The following is a 21,104-nucleotide window of genomic DNA, read 5'->3' as shown; positions in this document are numbered from 1 at the left end:
ATATAAAACTGTCACCAGAGGACCACATAAGGAACATTGTGATGAGGCTCTGAAAACCTTTCCAACTTCAGAATTGGTTTTAAATACATGGATGGTGAAATATTAAAGAAACTGTTCACAGCATTTGTGAGACAGTAATTGGAATACACAGCAGTTGTATGGTGCCCATACAATTGCTGTGTCTTCATCAATAAACAGGAAAGGGTGCAAAGACTGCTACTAAATGGCTTCCAGAGTGGAAAACAAGAGCTATGAGGAGAGGTTAAAGGTGCTAAATATGCCAAAGCTAGAAGGCAAAACGGAAAAGATGTGATATGATCACTACATGCAAAATAGTACCGGGAATTGAACAGCTGAAAAGAACTGCATCCAGAACCCCATCAAACAGGTAGCAAGCAGATTAACAAAATAGACAAGGAGGAGTTTTTTAAACATGCAACTTCAAGAACAAGAGGTCATAGATTCAAGTTAAGGAAACAAGGATGTAGAGAAAACATACAGAAGTTCGCTTTTGATAACACAGTAGTAGAATGTTGGAACAAGTTAAGTGAGAAGACAGTTGAGGCCAAAGCCATTAGTAGTATCAAATCATCATATGACAGAGTACTTCCCAGTACTCCCAGTACTCTTAAGTGTAAGAGTAATGGGAAGATGGAAACACCATGAGCATAGTCTCCGTGGCGCAGTGGTAAGATACTCGCCTGGCGTTTCGCAAGCGCCTTGCCTTGGGTTCGAATCCTGGCCGGGGAGGATTGACCGGGCACCAATCCTTAACTGTAGCCTCTGTTCACCCAGCAGTGAATGAGTACCTGGTTGTTAAATGATTCGGCGGGGTCGTATTCCGGGGAAATTAGGGTTAAGGACCTGCCTGAAACGCTACACGTACTAGTGGCTTTACAAGAATGTAAGAATGTAGTTCTCATCCTGTAACTACTCTTAGGCAATTAATATACACATAATAATGTAGTGCATAGTTGCCTTGAGGTAAGCTCAGGGGAGAATAGATGGGATAGAGGGATCTTCAGAAATTGGCCATTTAAAGTTCATAGTTAATTGTTCTCATTAAATTAAAGAAGATTTAAATTTGATATTGTGTTTAATGACATTTTGTGTTTGTGAAGGTGCGGTGAACGGTGACATGATCCACGTGACCTTCGATGGGTGGCGAGGAGCGTTTGACTACTGGTGCCGGTATGACTCTCGGGACATCTTTCCAGTTGGTTGGTGTGCCATGTCTGGCCATCCCTTACAACCTCCAGGACAGATGTGTAAGTGCAAATATAATAAGGCTGCAGAAAATGGGTCACAAATAATGTGGCTGAAACAAATGACCCAACCCACACATGTGTACATACATGCAGAAAAACCACATCTTTACTCATATTCTATCCTGCTCTAAGGAGGCCTATACTGGCTGAAAATGTATTCACAATGTTCTGTTTTTTCAATGTGGTTTTTCAGCATACTTTGAGCAGTGTTTTTGTGATCATTGTTGCATACGTAAATATATATGTTATGAAACTGTGGTCCTTCCTAAACCATTACCAAGTACTGTAGTGACTTGATAAAGGTCAAGGATGTGGTCCTTCCTAAACCATTACCAAGTACTGTAGTGACTTGATAAAGGTCAAGGATGTGGTCCTTCCTAAACCATTACCAAGTACTGTAGTGACTTGATAAAGGTCAAGGATGTGGTCCTTCCTAAACCATTACCAAGTACTGTAGTGACTTGATAAAGGTCAAGGATGTGGTCCTTCCTAAACCATTACCAAGTACTGTAGTGACTTGATAAAGGTCAAGGATGTGGTCCTTCCTAAACCATTACCAAGTACTGTAGTGACTTGATAAAGGTCAAGGATGTGGTCCTTCCTAAACCATTACCAAGTACTGTAGTGACTTGATAAAGGTCAAGGATGTGGTCCTTCCTAAACCATTACCAAGTACTGTAGTGACTTGATAAAGGTCAAGGATGTGGTCCTTCCTAAACCATTACCAAGTACTGTAGTGACTTGACAAAGGTCAAGGATGTGGTCCTTCCTAAACCATTACCAAGTACTGTAGTCACTTGACAAAGGTCAAGGATGTGGTCCTTCCTAAACCATTACCAAGTACTGTAGTCACTTGACAAAGGTCAAGGATGTGGTCCTTCCTAAACCATTACCAAGTACTGTAGTGACTTGATAAAGGTCAAGGATGTGGTCCTTCCTAAACCATTACCAAGTACTGTAGTGACTTGACAAAGGTCAAGGATGTGGTCCTTCCTAAACCATTACCAAGTACTGTAGTGACTTGATAAAGGTCAAGGATGAACCAAATGTCATCACTTTCATTTCATATTTGTAGGTTGGGTTATTTATACATAAAGAATATTTGCTTACTATATTGACAAACATTACCTTATGAAAAATTTACCCATTTTTCCTGGGTAAATTTTTCCGTGTTTTTGGGCATGTTCCTGGGGGAACACGTCGCTGGACCCCCGTGACGTGTTCTGGCTTGTCCTGCTTCATCCAAGGATTAGAGACTGGTTAGCATTTGTTGTGGACCTTCAGGCTTCCTCCTTTTTGGCTCACCTTTCTGGGGGGTAGCCTATTGTAGCTCCCTGAGGCTACTATAAGCTAAGATGGTATCATCTGTTAGGTTGCATCAGCTGTGGAGTTGTATAGTTCTACCGGGAACCAAAGCCAGAACCTGGTTCCCTCACAGAGGCCCAGCAGTGACAATATATTTTTGCCACCTCACCGGGGAAGGCAACCACAAAGCCAGCGAGTCAAAACAAACCATTTTTGGATTCCAAAGAGCAGGCCGTTCTCTGGATAAAGTGATTATAATGATCAGCCAGCCACCCTGGTTAACCACTGTACTGCGCACATTGTCATGTCTTGGGAAAAAGGGGGTGTACACACAAGCATATATGTGTACATATATGCAGAAAACATCATCTTCACTCATATATACTATTTTGTTCTAAGGAAGGTGGGGCCTGACAGCTTAATGGACAGCGCTCGGGATTCATAGTCCTGAGGTTCCAGCTTTGATCCCTGGTGGAGGCAGAAACAAATGGGCAAAGTTTCTTTCACCATGATGCTCCTGTTCACCTAGCAGTAAATAGGTACCTTGGAGTTAGACAGCTGCTTCGGGCTGCTTCCTGGGAATGTGCAACAAACAGGAGGCCTGGTCGAGGACCGGTGAAGGGGTTTTCTTACCACCCTTCCCTGTATGAATATAATTTGGGGTCAGCTCCTCCCCGGGTTCGGTTCCGGGTTCCCTTGGGTTCCTCAACTCCTTCTTTCTGGAGGTTTTCTGTCTTTCGTCTGAACTTCGCCATGCTGGTCTACTCATTGGGTCGGATCTGGCTTCGGTGGCTGCTCTGGTTCCTTCGGGAACATCCCATCTGCTGCTCTCACGATTGCTGGTTTTGGGCCCCTAGGCTTTTGCGTCGACTGCTGCATCGCCGGCTTCCTCTTCGGGTTTTTCGGGTTTCAGTGCCATGGCGCCTACCCAAGTCTTCGCTCGATGTGTTCACGGATGCGTTATCTCTACACAGGGGCTTTGTGACCAGTGATCATCAGGCAGGCCAGGGTCGGTGGGGTCCGTCCTTCCGTTGGGCTTAGAGCACAGTGCTGAATTTTGCGGCAGTGTGGCTTTCCCATCAGAGGGTTCGCGTCGCTTTCAGATTGATAATCTGACTCCTTTGGACTGCTCCTCTGGTTCATTGTCTGAACCGCGAAGGTTCTATGCGGTCCTTGGCTCTTTAGGGCTGGTCGCTTCAGGTGACTCATCTGTTGAGCTCTTAGGGTTTGGCTCTCCTGGTGGTTCATATCCAGGGGTGTCCAGGCGGACGGCCTGTCCCAGTTCATTCCCCTGTCCACGGAATGGACGGTCGATGCTGACTCTTTCTGTTCGCTCTGCCAGACGTTTGGGTGCCTGGAGGCGGACCTCTTCGCATCGACCTGGTCGAGGCATCTTCTAGTATATGTGGCACCCTGCTCCGACTGTGAGACCGTCGGGTGTCGATGCCTTTCGGCTGGACTGGTTGAGGTAGGGTTACCTGTACCTCTTACCCCACTGGTTCAGTTGTTGCTCCAGGTCTTGGCTTGCTTGGAGACTTACCAGGGGAGAGTAGTCCTCTTGGCTCCTTGGTGGCCAGCCCAACCTTGGTTTCAGGCGCTGCTTGCTCAGTGTCAGAACCCTGAGGGTCTTCCCTCAACTCCGCCTCTTTCAGGAGATTGGTCCAGTCCGGTCCGGTATATGGCTCGTTCGATTTTCTCCACTCTTTATGTCTGGTCTTTCTGGGGGAAGCCCTGTCGGCTTTCCGGAGCTTACTAGGCTGATATGCTAATGTCAAACTTTGGCATCAGTCATGTGTATGGAGTTCTGTGGGCCTCTTGGGGACCACGAGCCAGAACCTGGCCCCCTCAGAGAGGCAAGGGGAGCAATGGCCTATAGAAACCCCCGTGTGGTTGGAAGCATTCTATGTCTACCATCGACCGGGTCTGGCACCCAGAAAGGTAACCATCCCAAAACATACCCCCCTATTCTGGTGAAAATATTGCTACAAAAACCAAACAAGTGGATAGAACTCCCCTAAAAGAAACAAGCAAACGAGCATGACGTCACGCTTCGCTGTGCTACTGTCTGCACAGCTCCCCGCTCCCCAGGAGGGGGAAGAGGGAGCCCCAGACCCCCCATGCTGGCTATCCACCCATCAGTTCTAAGGCTTATGCTAGAGGCAGAGGTCGTGTGCTCTGGCTCCAGTTGTTTTTTTAGCACGGCGCTTCGAGTGTGGTGGCTGTCTTCCAAAGGTGTGAGCCAGGAGTTATTTTACAGTACTCAGGCTGCATCCGCCTTGGGTTACCTTCCCTAGGTGCCCTGTAAGTACTGCCCTTGGGGCTTGGGGTTACCATCCACAAGTTCCTTGGGTCCTGCCTCTGTTGGCTGTTTCACTGCTCGGTTTTTCGGCTGGCCGTAGGGTGCTTCGGTGTTTTGTCTCCCTTGTTTACCTTAGGGTAAGAGACAGTTTGCACTGGTACAGGGCACAGGGTGCTGCGCAACTTGTTTTCACTATTCAAAGTGACCGGCTCTTTTCCTTGGGGTACGTTGTCCTCTTGCGGGGTTTTGTTTTTCTTTTTCTTTTTGCCTTGTAGAGGGGTCTGCCTTGCCCCTTGGTGTATGACCTGTTACGGTTCTTCTGGTGGTGCTCCCTGCTAGGTCCTTGTGAGTGTACACGTCCCTGGGATTCAGCTTTTGACAGTTGCTTGGTAGTTTTAGGTGCCGGTTAGTAGTACACTGCCTGGGATTCCCTGAGCATGAGTTCCGTCTCGGGACCCTGGTAAACCCCAAGGGGACGCGTGGGTCTAATGGATGTGTCCCCAGAGTCCCTTCCCCTTGCTTCATGCGAGTTCGAGGGTTGCTCGGTCCCCTTGACTCAGGGTGACCCTCACTGTTTTTGCCTCCGTCATGCTGCCTGTTGGGTCGGTGATACTTTCGACCCGGAGTCCTGTGAGTACTGCTGCTTGCTAGTGACTCAGTTTACCCAATATAATGATGATGTTCTAAGGGTTCAGGCGGCGCAGGCGTTGCATGTGCGCTTTAGGTTGTTGTAGTGCGTTAGGTTGGTTGCTCACCCGGATGCCTCGAGGCTGCCCTGTTTTGCCTATAGGGACCTGGACTTTGGGGTGGGGGTCACTTTGACCTTGGTTCAGTCCGCACCCCCTCATCCTTTCCCTGTTGTGGTTCGTTCTGGTCCTCCTTCCCCCCTCCTCCCCTGCTTCCGGCCCTGAAACGTCTGAGGGTTTCGGAGTCGGAGCAGGGGTTAGATGGTCTTGAGACTCGGGCGGTCTTGGGAGATGCCCCTTCCGGTGTAGCGACAGAGGCATTCGAGTCCGGTCTTTCTGCCAATGCCTCTAGGTCTAACCAGTGGGCCCCCTTCTGTTTGGCTTACTCGGCTGCACCAAGTAAGCCAAGGCCGATTCAGCAGCAGAATCGGCCGAACTCAGCAGACGAGTCTGCTGAGTTTGTCTGCTGAGTTCTTGGTGTTTGGATTTCCTGGCTGTTAATGTGCGGGAAGTGTCCAACGTCCTGGCTGACAGCCAGTATCGTTTCGTTCCCCTTTCCACAGAATGGACGGTCGACGGCGCCTCCTTCCGTTAGCTCTGCCAGACGTTCAGACGCCCCGAGGTGGACCTCTTTGTGTTGGCTTGGTTGCGGCGCCTTTCCGCTTTATGTGGCGCCCATCCCCGACTGTGGGGCCGTCGGGGTCGGTCGAGGTGGGGGTACCTGTACCTCTTTCCCCCGGTTCAGTTGTTACTCTAGTTCTGGATTCGCTTGGAGACTTACCAAGAGAGAGTAGTCCTCGTGGCCCCGTGGTGGCCGGCCCAGCCTTAGTTTCAGGCACTGCTTGCTCGGTGTCTGAACCCGGAGGTTTTCCCGCGGTTCCGCCTCTTCCAGCAGATCAGACCCGAGCGTCACGTGGATGGTTCGATCTTCTCCTCAAGTCTTCGCGTATGGTCTTTTTGACTCAAGTTTATCATCATCTTTATGGTGATCAGGTGGCTTCCTTGTTGGTGTCCCACCTACAGGCTTCTTCTCGGCGGCAGTATGAAGTTTCCTGGCGATCCTTCCGGTTCTTTTTACGTCTTCGTCGTTGTACTTCGCTTTCTGTTAGGGTGGTGTTGTTCTTTCTCTCTTGGTTGTTTCAGGACCATCATCTTATGCCGAACACTATCGCCTCGTATCGTGCGGCGCTGGTGGAGCCGCTTCAGCTTGCTTTCGGTATTGATGTTACTTCTGCGCCATTTCACAAACTGTCTCGTGCGTTGTTTCACCTCCGGCCTGCTCATGCGCCCCCAGAGCTGGCCTGGTCATTGGACAGAGTGCTCGCTTTTCTGTCTTCTCCTCGGTTTGTTGTGGTCCCTTCGGTTCAGGATTGTTTCTCCAACACCCTTTTTCTGTTGGCGTTGGCCTCAGGGGGTCGAGTGGGGGAGCTTCACGCTCTCCTCTGGTGTGGGGATTTCTGCTGTTTCGGTCTTCGTTATGGTTCTTCTTTTCTTTGTGTCTCCTTCTTTTCTGGCAAAAAATGAGACTGCTGCTTTCCGGAGGGGTCTCTGGGTTGTTGATGCTAGGTTGGTTCGGCCAGGGGTACATCATGTTATGTGTCTGGTTGCGGGCCTTTGCCGTTATTTGCGCGCCACGGCTCCTGTGTCTGGGGGATGTGCTTTGGGTTGATCCGCTTTCCCTTCTAACCTGTTCGCGGGTCTGCAGAATTAAGGCTAGCCAGCCTGCGGTCTATCCCTGTGCCCATGACGCTCATAAGTTCGCTGGTCTTGCTGCCATCTTTGGCAACATGTCCTGGGCAGACATTCGGGCACTGGGCTTTTGACGGTCGAACAGAGTCCTGGCTGCTTGTTACCTCGTGAACATTCCAGGGCCCAGTCGGGCCTGTGCCGCTATGGGTCGGCGGTTGCAGCCAGTTGTCTCAACTTCGAGTACAGGAGTGAGCAGCGACCGCCTCCCAGGTAAGTCCCTATTGTTTTCCTTTGTGGGTAGTTAGCTCCAGGGAGCCGACGGGGCTCCTCCCCAGAAAACCAGCGTTGAATGTAATGAAAGGCCATTTTCTGGGTGTGACCCGGAGGCTCCCCGACATCCCTTCCTCCCTCCCTTTGGTTGGCGGCTTTTCGTGTGTTTTGACATCAAGCCTCAGAACTTACGGATGGATAGCCGGCGAGGGGGTTCTGGGGCTCCCCCTTCCCCTTCCCGGGGAACGGGGAGCTGTGCAGACAGCAGCGCTGCGACATGTGACGTCATGCTCTTTGCTCGTTTCTTTTAGGGGGAGTTCTATTTACTTGTTCGGTTTTTGTAGCAATATTTTCACCAGAATAGGGGTATGTTTTGAGATGCTTACCATTCTGGGTGCCAGACCCGGTCGATGGCAGACAAAGAATCCTTCCAACCACACGGGGGTTTCTATAGGCCATTGCTCCCCATGCCTCTTTGTGGGGGCCAGGTTCTGGCTCGTGGTCCTCGGTAGGCTAGAACTCCATCAATTGACTGTTGTCACAGTCTGATAAATACACATCAGCCCGGTATAGCTCCGGAGAGCCTCCAGGTCTCTCCCAGAAGTTGGAGTTTCGTTACATTCAATGCTGATTTTTTGTCTTCTCCTTTTCATCTTTACACTATCTATTGAACCACGGATTTGCTGTTCTCCTCTAGTCCACTTTCCTCCTGAGGGGTATGAACTGTTCCATTGCTTCTTTTCTTTTCTGTGTTATGAGTTCCATCACGTCATTTGCTGAATTTTCTTCCATTTATGTCTCCCATTGAACTTTGTGTAGATAAACCCTAACCCTCTTTAAGTCTCCTCTTCTGTAATCTCTCTCTTGCAACTGAATTATCAATCTTCTGTATTATCCTGTTTACAACTCTCTCTTTTCAGTTCTACAATGTAATCAAATGCAATAACACAGTGGTCACTGGCTCCCAGTGGCTCATTATATATATTAATTTCTATACATAATCTTAATTTTGGGTAAACACCAGGTCTTGAACAGCTGGTAGATCCCTTCTCTTTCTCTTGGCGGGTCGTTGACGTGCTGCCACAGGAAGTGTGCGTAGTGTCCACAGTCTTGCCTGCCATGTCTCATCTCCACAGTGTGGAGCCTCTCTTGACCAGTCTACTTCCCTGGGGTGAAAATCACCAAGTATTAGGATCTTTGTGCTCTTTTATCTTACTTTGATATTAGTTAATTATTGTCTAACAAATACTGAATAGAAAATAGTTTGTTAGAAGTAATACTAAGTAATACTTTGTTTAAAAATATATTAGACAAAAACTTTGCTTCACCCTGACTTGAATTCTTTACATTCCAAATGTTTAATTGTAAAGTTTCCTTTGTTAAGGAACCAAAGCTTTACCAGGGCTCTACTGTGCATAATATTTGTATTATGTTATTTGTCTTTTGGGAGTCTGTTTTTGTTAAATATTAATATATTTCTTTCTTTGCATTCCAGGGGGTCCTCCGAGCAGCCGGTACAAGGCTCGCGTGTTAAATATTCCACCTCCTCTGGCAGGACCATCATCTAAGTCCTCAGAAATAGTCCCAGAGAAGAGCCCGTCATGTTCAGAAACTTCACCTACTAAGTCTGGGAGCCGCAGCAGGCACCGGACGCCTTCCCCGCCTCCCGTCAGTCCCACCCTAAGTCACCAATCAACTCCCTCCAAGTCACAAAGTTCATCAGTTGCCAAGCCATCATCAACTACTAAAACACCAGCTAACAAATCATCTTCATCATCAACAGTTAAACTTTTATCTTCATCAAGCAAAGCATTGCCCTCTAAACCGTCGTCATCCAAACCATCGTCGTCGTCGTCGTCAGCATCATCAACGTCGTCGTCATCAGCATCGTCGTCGTCGTCATCATCGCCGTCATCGCCCATGAAGACCCCTGCAGGATCAGCGGGTTCAGATAGCAATTCCACCTCAGCCATTATTAGTCAGTCGGAGACATCCACCAGTAGCACCAGTACAGTAGCAACCATAAGTTCATCTACCATTAATCCGACTCACTCATTACCTTCAGCACCCGTATCGCCCGAACCACCAACTTCTCCGTCGGTGTCATCCTCTCACAAACCAGTAACCTCATCTTTGGGGTCCAGCAGCAGTACGGGTTCGGCCGTGCCAGGTGCTGTTAAACAAGAGTCGACAAAACCAATTCAGCTTCACCATACTCAAAATATTACAGTGACTGAACCTGATACCTCAACTGTCCATAAATTAAGTGCCTCAGGTAAGTTCCTGTGCTGCTTTTGACAAGCATTTAACATTTTTAAGTATTTGCCAAAGTTGTAAATGTCTGAAAGACTATTAAATAAATGGCCAGTTAGAACGGTTTAATGCATACGTCGATAATTTGTGTTTCAGTCATTGTGCATGTTAATCACGGGTGTACGTGCGGTCCGTACCTGGACAGCGGCCGAGTGGGAGAACTTCCGCTGCAGTTTGGCCCCGGCAGTCTGAACCGTGTCGTGCGGGAGTCCGTACAAGCTCTTGTGGATGCTTCGCCAGATCCTCGGACCGTTACTTCCCTACTACCTCACGGAAATGGCAAAGTCATTATCAAAAGTACGTAGCGCAGCGAGACGAAGTGACAGAGCTTCAATAATTAAATGGGTGGTTGTGTGTAATGATTGCATGTACTATACTCTTCAGTTCTGCACACCAGCATCCTTCTTCCTTGATAAGATCCTGGGTGAATCCCATACCTTTGACATCTTAGGTCTCTTTGCTCTACCCATCTACCCATCTTAGGTCTCTTTGCTCTTGTATTGGCATCTTTACTGATAGTTTGGACCTCTTGAATATACACTGCTCTACATACAGATACTATGAACAGATAGTACATATAGCTACTATGGATGGATAGTACATATAGCTATAATGAATGGTTAGTACATATAGCTACTATGGATGGGTAGTATATATATAGCTATAATGAATGAATGGTCGTGCCTCTCTGAGGGGGCCAGGTTCTGGCTCATGGTTCCCGCTAGGCCTAGAACTCCACCCACGTTGATGCCAGAAATCTAATACATCCATACCATCCTGGATAGCTCCGAGGAGCCTCCAGGTCTCGCCCAGAAATTGGTGTTTCATTACATTCAAAGCTGGTTTTTTTTAGATTATCTTTGACTTGCTCCCACAAAGATCCGACCTTGTCAACGTCCATACCTTGCATCCACCACACCAAGTCTCATGAATCCCGGTAGTCTACCTGAGAGCAGTCAAGGTAAAGGTAAGTTGGTGGTGTAAACTAACAACAGAAACAAAGCAGTAAACCACCATTGAGGGAAAACTGCACCAAAACAAGCATAATGTAAATATGAATCTTGATCAAACAGTAATACAGGTATAATATATTTAGGAGGTTATTGAATATAATGTTAAATAGTCTATGAGTTGGTTGCCAATTAATGTTAACATTTTTATTTGAGAGACAATAAATACATGCACTTAGAATGGGAGGATCCATCTATCTGTTGGCATAGATCAAATTAGATGAGTAATTAGTGAGTATTCATGATTATGCATTATATTAGCGTAATGGATTTGATAGATTTCAGTTAAAAATATGGTTGCAATTATCCATTTAATAAGTGGTTTAAAATTTATCAACATATTTGTCATACTATTGAAATCTTATCTTTATTCAGGACATTGGTTACCATATTTTAATACTTTCTTTTGCAGCTGCTGTAGATGGTGAGCCAGAGACGCACCGCCTTCCGTCTTTAGATAAGGTGGAGGACTTTTGGAGTGTGTTGGAAACGCTCTTCGAAGATCTCATGTGCTGTGAAAATTTTTACACCCAACAACCAGTGAGCCAATGTACAAAATGTGCACGCCAGAGTCCTGCGCAGTTCAAAAGAGGTAAATGTCTCTGTTTGAATTAAATAATATTTGGAGAAATGACCGTCTTAATTGGAATAATTGTCAAGGTATTTTATTTTTCTGGGGAAAGCTCTTTGTTGCTCCCTGAAGCTACCATGCTGATATAGTGCCATCGATTGCGGAGTTCATATTTGTCCTTCCGGGGACCACGAGCCAAAACTTGGCCCACTCAGAGAGGCACAGGGAGCAGTGGCATGTATGAAATATTTGGTGTAAATTTATTCATGTCTGCCACCACCAAGAGAAGACACCTATAAAATCAGCGAAACAAAATAGAACACTGCTTGGTTAGAAATGAGATCACAGCCTCTAAACAGTCAAGAAACTCCCTCAACATTCTAAACAAACAATTGAAAAATCGTTAAACTATCTCGGTAGGCTCCGCGGCGTTTTGGAGGTTGCAGTCTCGCCTTCTGCTATTCCTGGGGCGGTCCCGGGTCACTCGGCGGTCGCCTGAGCAGTTGTGTGGGAGTTTGCACTTCGCTGTGCTGGTTTACCCGTCGGGTTGGGCTTCGGCACCTGTTCTGGTTCCTTTTGGGACATCCCGTCCGCCTCTATCGCTACCGCTGGGTTCGAACCCAGTGGGCCTTGTGTCGGTTGCTGCATTGCCGGCTTTCTCTTTGGGGTTTTCAGGGTTCGGTGCCTTGGCGGCTCTCTGAACCCTCGCTCGTTGTGTTCCCATACGCATCATCTCTGGGGTGTTTTTTTTTGTTGTTGTTTTTTTTTTAACCCATGCTCACTAGGCTGGCCTGGGATGGTGGGCTCAGCCATTCCGTTGGGCTCACAGTGTGATACGGGAGTTTGGGGCGGTCTGGTCTTCGCTGCGGAGGGTTCGGGTCATTCGGGGCTCTACAGTTAGCACAGTTCTTTGGACTGTGCTTAGGAGGTTCATTGTCTGAACCGCGGGTTCAGACAATGAACCCGCCTACGACATTTGTAAGTATGCTGCCTTTACTGCTTTGTTTGACAACATGTCATGAGCTGACACTCGGGCACAGGGGTTTTGGAGGCCGAACAGGGTCCTGGCCGCCTGTTAATTGGTAAATGTTCCTGGTCCCAGTTTTTTGTGTGTGGCTTTGGGTCACAGTTTGCAGCCAGTTGTCTCGTCTTCGATTTGATCCGCATGGTGCGGCCGCCTCCCGAGTAAGTCCCTATTTTTACTTACTTTTGATTATGTAGCTCCAGGGAGCTGAAGGGGCTCCCCATAAAAAACCAGCGCTGAATGTAATGAAACACCTTTTTCTGGGTGAGAGGCTCCCTGGCACCCTCCCTCCCTCCGATTGGCGGTTTCGTTTTTGATGCTCAGCCTCCAAACTGAGGTGTGAGGGGGCCAGTGTGTGGGTCTGGGGGATCACCCTCCTCCTCCCGGGGAGGGAAGGGCTGCACGGACATGCTGCGCAGTGGCCACCTGCTTGATACCTGGTTGATGGGGTTCTGGGAGTTCTTCTACTCCCCAAGCCCGGCTCGAGGCCAGGCTCGACTTGTGAGAGTTTGGTCCACCAGGCTGTTGCTTGGAGCGGCCCGCAGGTCCACATACCCACCACAGCCCGGCTGGTTCGGAACTTCTCTTAGAAAACAGTTCAGTTTTGTCTTGAAGATGTCCACGGTTGTTCCTGTGGTTGCTGGAACAAGATGAAGATGGTTGCCGGTTGAAGATGTTGCGGTTGTGGCGGTGAATGACAACTGCTTCTTAGCTAGTAGCCTTTGTTTTCTTTTGGGCAGTTCTATTTCAATGTTCAGTTTTTTTTTTTTTTTTGTGAGGATGTGTACCTTTGTGGGTGCCTAACCCTGGTCGATGGCAGACAAGGGAGCCTAACCCTGGTCGATGGCAGACAAGGGATACTCCCAAATACAAGAGGGTCTCCTTAAGGGGGCCTGGTGACTGTGTACTGAAACTTCCTCAAACACTCAATTTTTGTGTGAATAATAGCTTCATGGTAAATGTTCAAACTTGTCCTAATGGATCAACATCATACCATGAACAGAAAAAGTTAAAAAAAAACAATTTCAAATCAGCTTTAAAAATAATAAATTGTCACAAATTTTTATTTTATTCATTATGGTCTGAAAATGGCATATAATGTTCATGTTTCTAACCTAAGGACCAATATTCGTTGAGAGTATAGTTTACTGTAAAACATTTTTTTCAATGTGGCCATCCAAATATGTGCAAAATTTAGATGCAACAAATTTATAACTGCAAGCATTATGACTTTATGACTAAACAATCCTTAGAATTCCTTAGAACAAAGAACTTTGCATATAATATGTAAAAATGGTGAGAATCGGTCAAACTGATATTTTTAAAGGTGTCTCAAAGTTGAAATTCCTTTCTGGGGGGGGGGGCTGCCCCTTTGGCTCTCCGGAGCTATCCAAGCTGATATGGATATATTAGACTTTGCCATCAGTCAGTGTGAATTAATTTAAGTTCTTAGGCCTACTGGGGACCACGAGCCAGAACCTGGCCCCCTCAGAAAGGCATGAGGAGCAATGGCCTATAGAATTACACATGTGATTTGGAGCATTGTATGTCCAACTGCCTGACAGCTGGGTGGACAGCGCTTGGGATTTTTAGTCCTGAGGTTCTGGGTTCGATCCCCGGTGGAGGGGGTAGACAAATGGGCAAAATGTTTCTTTAACCCTGATGCCCCTGTTACCTAGCAGTAAATAGGTTCCTGGGAGTTAGACAGCTTGTAATGATCTTGTGCTCAGTCCATGGCTTCTCCCCTCTCCCCCTCCCTTTGGTCATCCCTCCCATTTGTCACAGTCCACCCTCACTGGTCATAATACCTGAGTCAAGAGGTCCTCTCTGGGCCCTCTCCGTTTGCCACTCCATTTTCCCACTCATCCCCCCCCCTCCCCCACTCGTTTGGCTGCTGTTTTGGGGAATATGTCTTGGGTTGACATCCGGGCACGGGGCTTTTGGAGGTCGAACAGGGTCCTGGCTCCATGGTATCTCGTTAACGTTCCTGGCCTTCCTCGGGCGTGTGTAGCCTTGAGTCGCAGGTTGCAGCCAGTTGTTTCGACTTCGAGTTGAGGAGCGAGTGACGAACACCTCCCAGGTGTTCGTCACCCTTTTTCTTTATCTTTGGTTAGGTAGCTCCTGGGAGCCGAAGGGGCTCTCCACAGAAAACCAGCGTTGAATGTAATGAAACGCCATTTTCTGGACGAGACCTGAAGGCTCCCCGGCATCCCTCCCTCCCTCCCTCCGGTCGGCGTGGAGGTCTGGGACCCCCCGTCCCCCTCCCAGGGAGCGGGGGTTACGCAGAAGGATGCGGTGTGTGTGTGTGGTGACGTCATACTTATTTCCTTGGTTTTGATTGGAGAGTTCTGTTGTTAGTTTGGCTTTCTGTTTGCAAATTATTTAACCAGCAGTAGTTTGTTTTGAAATTCCTACCTTTCTGGGTGCCTGACCTGGTAGATGGCAGACAAAGACTGCTTCCAGTTACACAGGGGTGTCTTTAGGTCATTGCTCCTTGTGCCTCTCTTGAGGGGGCCAGGTTCTGGCTCTGGTCCCCGGTAGGCCTAGAACTCATTCGATTGACTGTTGCCATGGTCCAGTATATACACATCAGCCCGGTATAGCTCCGGGGAGCCGAAGGGGCTCTCCACAGAAAATCCATTTATTAACATATTGGGATGAAAATTTCATGACGCTGATGCCAAATAACGGGAGATTTGTTTAAAAATTTTCACTGTTCAGTATTTCATATCTGGAAAAATACTCCTCAGTCACCGGGTCCCTTAAGCCATTGCTCCCTGTGCCGCTGAAGGGGTCAGGTTCCAGCTCTGGTCCCTGGTAGGCAGGACTCCATTGACTGAAGCCCCAGACTAATATGGCATACATCAGTCCTATAGCTCCAGGGAGTCGAAGGGGCTCACCCTGAAAATGGCATTTTGTTACATTCAATGCTGGTTTTTTGTTAACCAAACCACACACTAGAAGATGAAAAGATGACATTTTGGTCCGTCGTGGACCATTATCAATCGACTTGATAATGGTTCATGACGGACTGAAATGTCGTCGTCTCTTCATCTTCTAGTGTGTTGTCTGGTCAACATTCCTCAGCCGTGTTATTGTGACTCATCATCTGCAAATGCAAATTTTTGTTAAATAATTTTAATGAAAGTTTTCCACTTTGGAACAGAACAAGAAGCTGCACATCAAGTTGCAATAGGTGCAAAGAGAGCAGCTTCCACCGAGCCATCTGATGCTGTCACTCCCTCCAAAGTTGCTAAACCAATCTTACAAGGTGAGTTTCACTACTCTTTAATTATGTCTTTGATGGTGATGCATGTCACTTCTCTTATGTATTGTTCACTTTACACAACTTTGCTGACTTGCCGTACTCTCTTGACATTCACCTCCACACCTTTTACATACATCAAAGCTTCTTTTTGTATCAATTGTTCTTACATATTATTTATTGACATGAGAAAGATATTTACAATTGTCTTAGCAGTTTATCCATAGTGTTGTAAATGCCTTTAGGAAAGCTAGTTTTTAGTTTAACCCCACGTGATGCATCGACACACAAGATTTGACCTGGCCGTTATGCAGTGGGATATTGCCATGTTTTCCCAAATGTTATTGCCCACTCTGTTAAAATACCACCAAGTTTGCCTAGCTAGGATCTGGATCCCCCTGAGATTCAGTTGGTACCTCTGTTACTACAAATCATGCCTGTATGTTTATTGGGTTCCAGAAATGTGCTTGGGCCTCTTCACTGTCGTTCTCTTCTCCCATTTTTGTTCTCTTTTCCATAAGGGAAATTCAGTTGGCCGTGGTGTCTGCAAATTTGTTCTTTTAGCTGCTGGATCACATATTACGGCTGATGCCTACTCCTCTCTTCCTGCAGAATGGTTATACACACGTCTCATTCAGACTTGTGGGCAGTGTGGGTGATCTTATGTAATTCTGCCCATACAAATCCTGTTTCTGCTCCTCAAATTTGGCTGTTGTTGGTGGTCTCTGGCAAGATCAGCTAGCTCATGTGGCTTCATATCTAGGATTCTTAATGGAATGTTTCAATCCATCTGAGGTTCAGGGATTGGCTGGTGATGAAGGTTGGTGACACCACCTACCTCGTACTAGAATGCTTCTCCAACAGCATTGATTGTAGTCAATGCCTTTGCCTACCTTTATGACTAGCTTGTTTGAGCTGCCAGTCATTTGTTTTGCCTGCTGGATAAAGACAGTTTTACAGGTAATTACCTAAGTGTAGTTACAGGATGAGAGCTAAGCTCCTGGGACTGATTCTGCTCGCTTGTGAATGTGGTAAAATTTAAATTTGTTTAGCCACAGCATCTGATGTGGTTGGGGCACCAGGACTGTTTATATTTCCTTCCTGCCTCTGCTTCACTTTGCTTCCTTTCTCCATTTGTTCAGTGAGAAATACCACCTTTCTCATTGGGCTTTCAAACGATACTGGAGGTGTCTCAATTCTGCTCGCATGATTAATCTTCTGGGTTGGGCATGGTTGAACCAATTTACTTGGTCAGCTGCCCACAGCTGCCTTCAGAATCACTTGTTTGGGCAGCTGGCCTTTGGGGCTTTCATTTGTCATAGGTTTCTGCTTTGGTGCTTTTGGGGGCTTAGTTTCATGGAGACCTTCAGCTCTATCACTTGAGCTCTTCACTGACAAGCCTGGTGAGAGTAGGGCTTTGTTTCCACCCATTACCAAATGCATGAAGGTCGTTAGTCTGTGGCATTGTTGTATTTTTACGTCAGTATTCGGGATTTGACTGAAGTATGGGCTCGGCTCTCCAGCTTCATTTAGATAATATTCCAGCAGTGCATGATGTAATCACAAGACCATGATGTATCTATGAGTAAATACTGAAGTGGATTCAATCCCATCATACAGATCTGGTATACACGGACTTTGCAAATGCATTTAATAAATGTAACCATGGAGTGATAGCCCATAAAATGACATCAGTAGGAATAAGAGATAAAGTAGAGTGAAAGGTAGGCCACTAGAACTCTACTACTGATGGCATTAAATAGTATGCCACTGTCAGAGTTAGTAGCTTCAGGGAGCCATAAAGGGCTCACCCCAGAAGTGATAGGATGGATTACAGGAAAAGTTACATCCACGGATCCCATCACAGTTCTCATACTATTCAAGTCATTTATGCGGTCCCTTCTTGAGTACTGTTTAATGCTCACTTTCCCTTTCAGGGCAGGAATACAGAGAACATATATGTCATGTGTATAGACAATAAAGCATCTGAACTATTGAGACCATCTCAGAGCTCTCAAAATGTACTATCTAGAAAGGAGACAAGAGAGGTATCAAATAATATATAAATGGAAAATACTGGAGGGCCAGGTCCCAAATTTGCATGTACTGGAATGTACTGTATGTACTGTACTTGTATGTACTGTACATACAGTACATACAAGTACATACTGTATGTACAGTACAGTATGTACTGTACAGCATGTACTGTACTTCAGCGATATGGAATGAAATGCAGAATAAAACCAGTGAAGAGTAAAGGTGCCATATGCACATTCAGAGAACACTGTTTGAACATTAAGGGCCTACAATTATTCAATATTTGCTCAGCAAGTATGAGAAATATTGCTGGAGCAAAAGTGGAAGTCTAAGATAAACTAGACAGTTTTCTGCAAGAAGTGCCAGACCCACTTGTTGTAGTGGATATGTGGGCCTGCGGACTGCTCCAAGTAACAGCCTGTTGGACCAAGATCTCACAAGTCAAACCTGACCCTGGATCGGGCTTGGGAAGTGGGACCGGACCCTCTACAGATTAAAGATGATGTTGGAGGACATAACCACAGAATGACTCATGTCTGACCTAGCTCAACTACTGGCTGGTTTAGGATTCTAGCAAATCCATGTGTCTGCAAACCAGGGTTCAGGTTGCTGGTGAACTGGAGGAAGTCTTGGTTGGTTCTGTCCAGGGTTCAGACTTGGTTGGTGTGGTCTGGAATTGTCAGTCAGTTATTCTCTTTCCTTGCTACTGGCAGCTCTGCTTTGCCTGCAAGATCATCTCTGCCTGCAAGATTGTCTCTAGTGTGTGGAAGGCATATGAATACTTGACAGTCAATCGAAACAGTTTGCAGGAACCTGAAATTTGCATGTGTGGTGTTCCTCATATGCAGGGCTTGGCTCCTGGTGGTGTTCCATTCCTCCAGTTACCTCTTTTTGGTCACTGCCAGGATCGTTGGTGTGAGCTCCATTAACCCTTCACCAACTTTTTCACCAGTTTCCTCTTTAGGTTTTTTGGGGTTTGGTTCCAATTTGCCTTCTTGCTGCCACTCTGTGTGCATACAGGTTCCTCAGTGCTGGGTTTGGGGTTTGTGTTTAACGGTCAGTAGGCATCTTGTGGTCATTGAATCCATTCCTTTGGGCATACAGTTCAGTTTGAAAGTTTGTAGCAATGTGGCAGGTTCTGCTGCAGGTTTGTCTCCCTCTGGGCTCTGTTCTCCATCTTCATTCTGATTGCTCCCTGGAGAGTTCATTATCTGAATCGGGTGGGGTGGGGGTCGGGGGTCACTTCAGTCTTTTCCTCTTTGGAGCTGGATGCTGCATGTAGCACATAGTCTAGCTTCTCAGGGATTGGTTCTCTGAACATTTTACGTGTGTGATGTGTCCAGCATGCTTGCAGATGGTCTCTTTTTATTTCCATCTCATTTCCATGGAATGAACCATCAATGGCGTGTCCCTTCAGCGGCTTTGCAAGATGTTCGGGAATCGACGTGTAACCTGCGGCATCTGTAATATGTGGCTCTTATCTGATCGTGAGGTGTTTGTGGCGGATGCTTTCCAGTGGTCAAAGAGAGGGTTCCTTTATCTCTTCTTTTAGGTTTGGCTGTTTCTCCAAAAACAATTTGGAACTGTTTGGCTGATTGGCATGGTAATCCTCGTAGCTCCTTGGTGGCCAGCTCGGCCTTAGTTTCCTGCCTCTCTTGCTCGATATCTGAACATGGGTGTCATTCGGTCCATCCTAGACCCATCAGGTCATGACATGACGACAAACAGGAAATGTCGCCACTTTCACTAGTGGGTTATGTTATTTGTTATTGTATTTTTATTTAAAGTGTTTACTGTTGTGGATACAGATGATATGTAGTGTACGCACAGATGTAACTACAATTTGAGAAATTATGAAATATATTATAGGTCTATGAAATAGATCATAGTTTATGAAAAAGGATTAAATTGGTATGTGAGCATGGTTGATAGAGCAGATGTTCTTCTGTTGATGGTAAGATTTCAATTTGTTCTCAGAAGTGAATTGTTCCAGTTACACATTTTTCTTCCTTTTCATTAACTGTTCTTTGATTTTTATCTAGATAATTCCTCATTAACTTCCCATATCAAGATGCTTAATTTATGTGTATATTCAGTGTTGCAGAACTATGGAAGATAAATGTAGGCATTGTATGACTATTACAGGTGTTTGCAATGGCATGTAATAGCAGATACCCAAAATTAACAATTAATTGTAGTAGTGATATAATTAGATTTAATGAGAAATACCCAACATGAAGGTAGTATGTGATAATGTAATTGTAGCTGTGATAGCCATTAGATTATCGAGAATACTCCTCCCCCCTCCCTCAGAGCCATCCCCCTCCTCGCTGAGTGAGCCGGGCCAGAGTCCTCGGCCCCGTGGCGACCCGGCCGAGTGGACCGTTGAGGAAGTCATCACACACATTGCCAACACAGATTCTGCCTTAGCAAATCACGCAGATCTGTTCAGACGACACGTTAGTTAGCTCTACTTTTTTCTTGCATTTTAAAATTGTAGAAACCTTAAGAAATTTATAATTAAGTGCACAACGAAATCACGACGTGATGTATCTTAGGAGAAAATATTGAAACTGTACTATGGGATCAAATCTGCATCCCTTAGCTCCTCAGGCACGCATGTGGTGCTGAATGGTGCCTTGTAAACTCTATGGAAGTCAGATAGTACATCTGGTTGAGATACTTTTGGGCCCATCATGGTTCAGTGGGTAGTGAGTGTGCCTCGGCAGTGTAGATATGTGGGTGTGATCCCATGGTACAGCCTCAACATTTTCTCATGCAGTTCAGTAGCATGCCAGTAGGAACTAATATACGTAGAAGACCGAGAGGTAGCAGATCTAGGACAAACTTTGAAAACAGTTATCACTGGGTTCTTTAAAAGATGATTGTGAGAGAATGTTTTTGTATTTGACATAATGATTCTTTACTATTGTTGTTGGATATGATGTATTTAGTCTGTGACAACATTAATGTTTCTGATGAGACTATCAAGCTGGACGACTTACAGTTTCCTTCTTGTCAACATCTTGGTGACCATTAATGTTTCTGACGAGACTATCATGCTGGACGACTTACAGTTTCATTCTTGTCAACATCTTGGTGACCATTAATGTTTCTGACGAGACTATCAAGCTGGACGACTTACAGTTTCCTTCTTGTCAACATCTTGGTGACCATTAATGTTTCTGACGAGACTATCAAGCTGGACGACTTACAGTTTCCTTCTTGTCGACATCTTGGTGACCATTAATGTTTCTGACGAGACTATCAAGCTGGACGACTTGCAGTTTCCTTCTTGTCGACGTCTTTTCACTAGTCTTCAATCCTATTATTCCACTTGTTTATCGTTCTCCTTTAATTTCACTCC

At 46.2% G+C, this 21,104-nt stretch overlaps 1 protein-coding gene across 6 annotated transcripts in view; it reads left to right on the top strand.

Annotated features, from left to right (window-relative positions):
* The window catches only part of Scm (Polycomb protein Scm), a 79,392-nt gene that overhangs the window by 36,253 nt on the left and 22,035 nt on the right, over window positions 1-21,104 (top strand). For 3 of the 6 annotated variants that reach the window (XM_045762433.2, XM_045762441.2, XM_045762423.2), the window contains exons 8-13: window positions 1,122-1,268; window positions 9,013-9,792; window positions 9,927-10,127; window positions 11,253-11,432; window positions 15,584-15,706; window positions 20,051-20,196. In XM_045762433.2, coding sequence (XP_045618389.2) covers window positions 1,122-1,268; window positions 9,013-9,792; window positions 9,927-10,127; window positions 11,253-11,432; window positions 15,584-15,706; window positions 20,051-20,196 — 1,577 coding nt within the window. The remainder of the gene's footprint in view (window positions 1-1,121; window positions 1,269-9,012; window positions 9,793-9,926; window positions 10,128-11,252; window positions 11,433-15,583; window positions 15,707-20,050; window positions 20,197-21,104) is intronic. The other 3 variants (XM_045762451.2, XM_045762468.2, XM_045762460.2) reach the window with 3 other exon arrangements.

This window comes from Procambarus clarkii, chromosome 14, assembly GCF_040958095.1.
Source record: "Procambarus clarkii isolate CNS0578487 chromosome 14, FALCON_Pclarkii_2.0, whole genome shotgun sequence".
Lineage (NCBI taxonomy): Eukaryota > Metazoa > Arthropoda > Malacostraca > Decapoda > Cambaridae > Procambarus > Procambarus clarkii.
The sequence above is the reverse complement of the archived record's forward strand: the minus strand, read 5'-3'. Positions and strand labels throughout refer to the sequence as shown.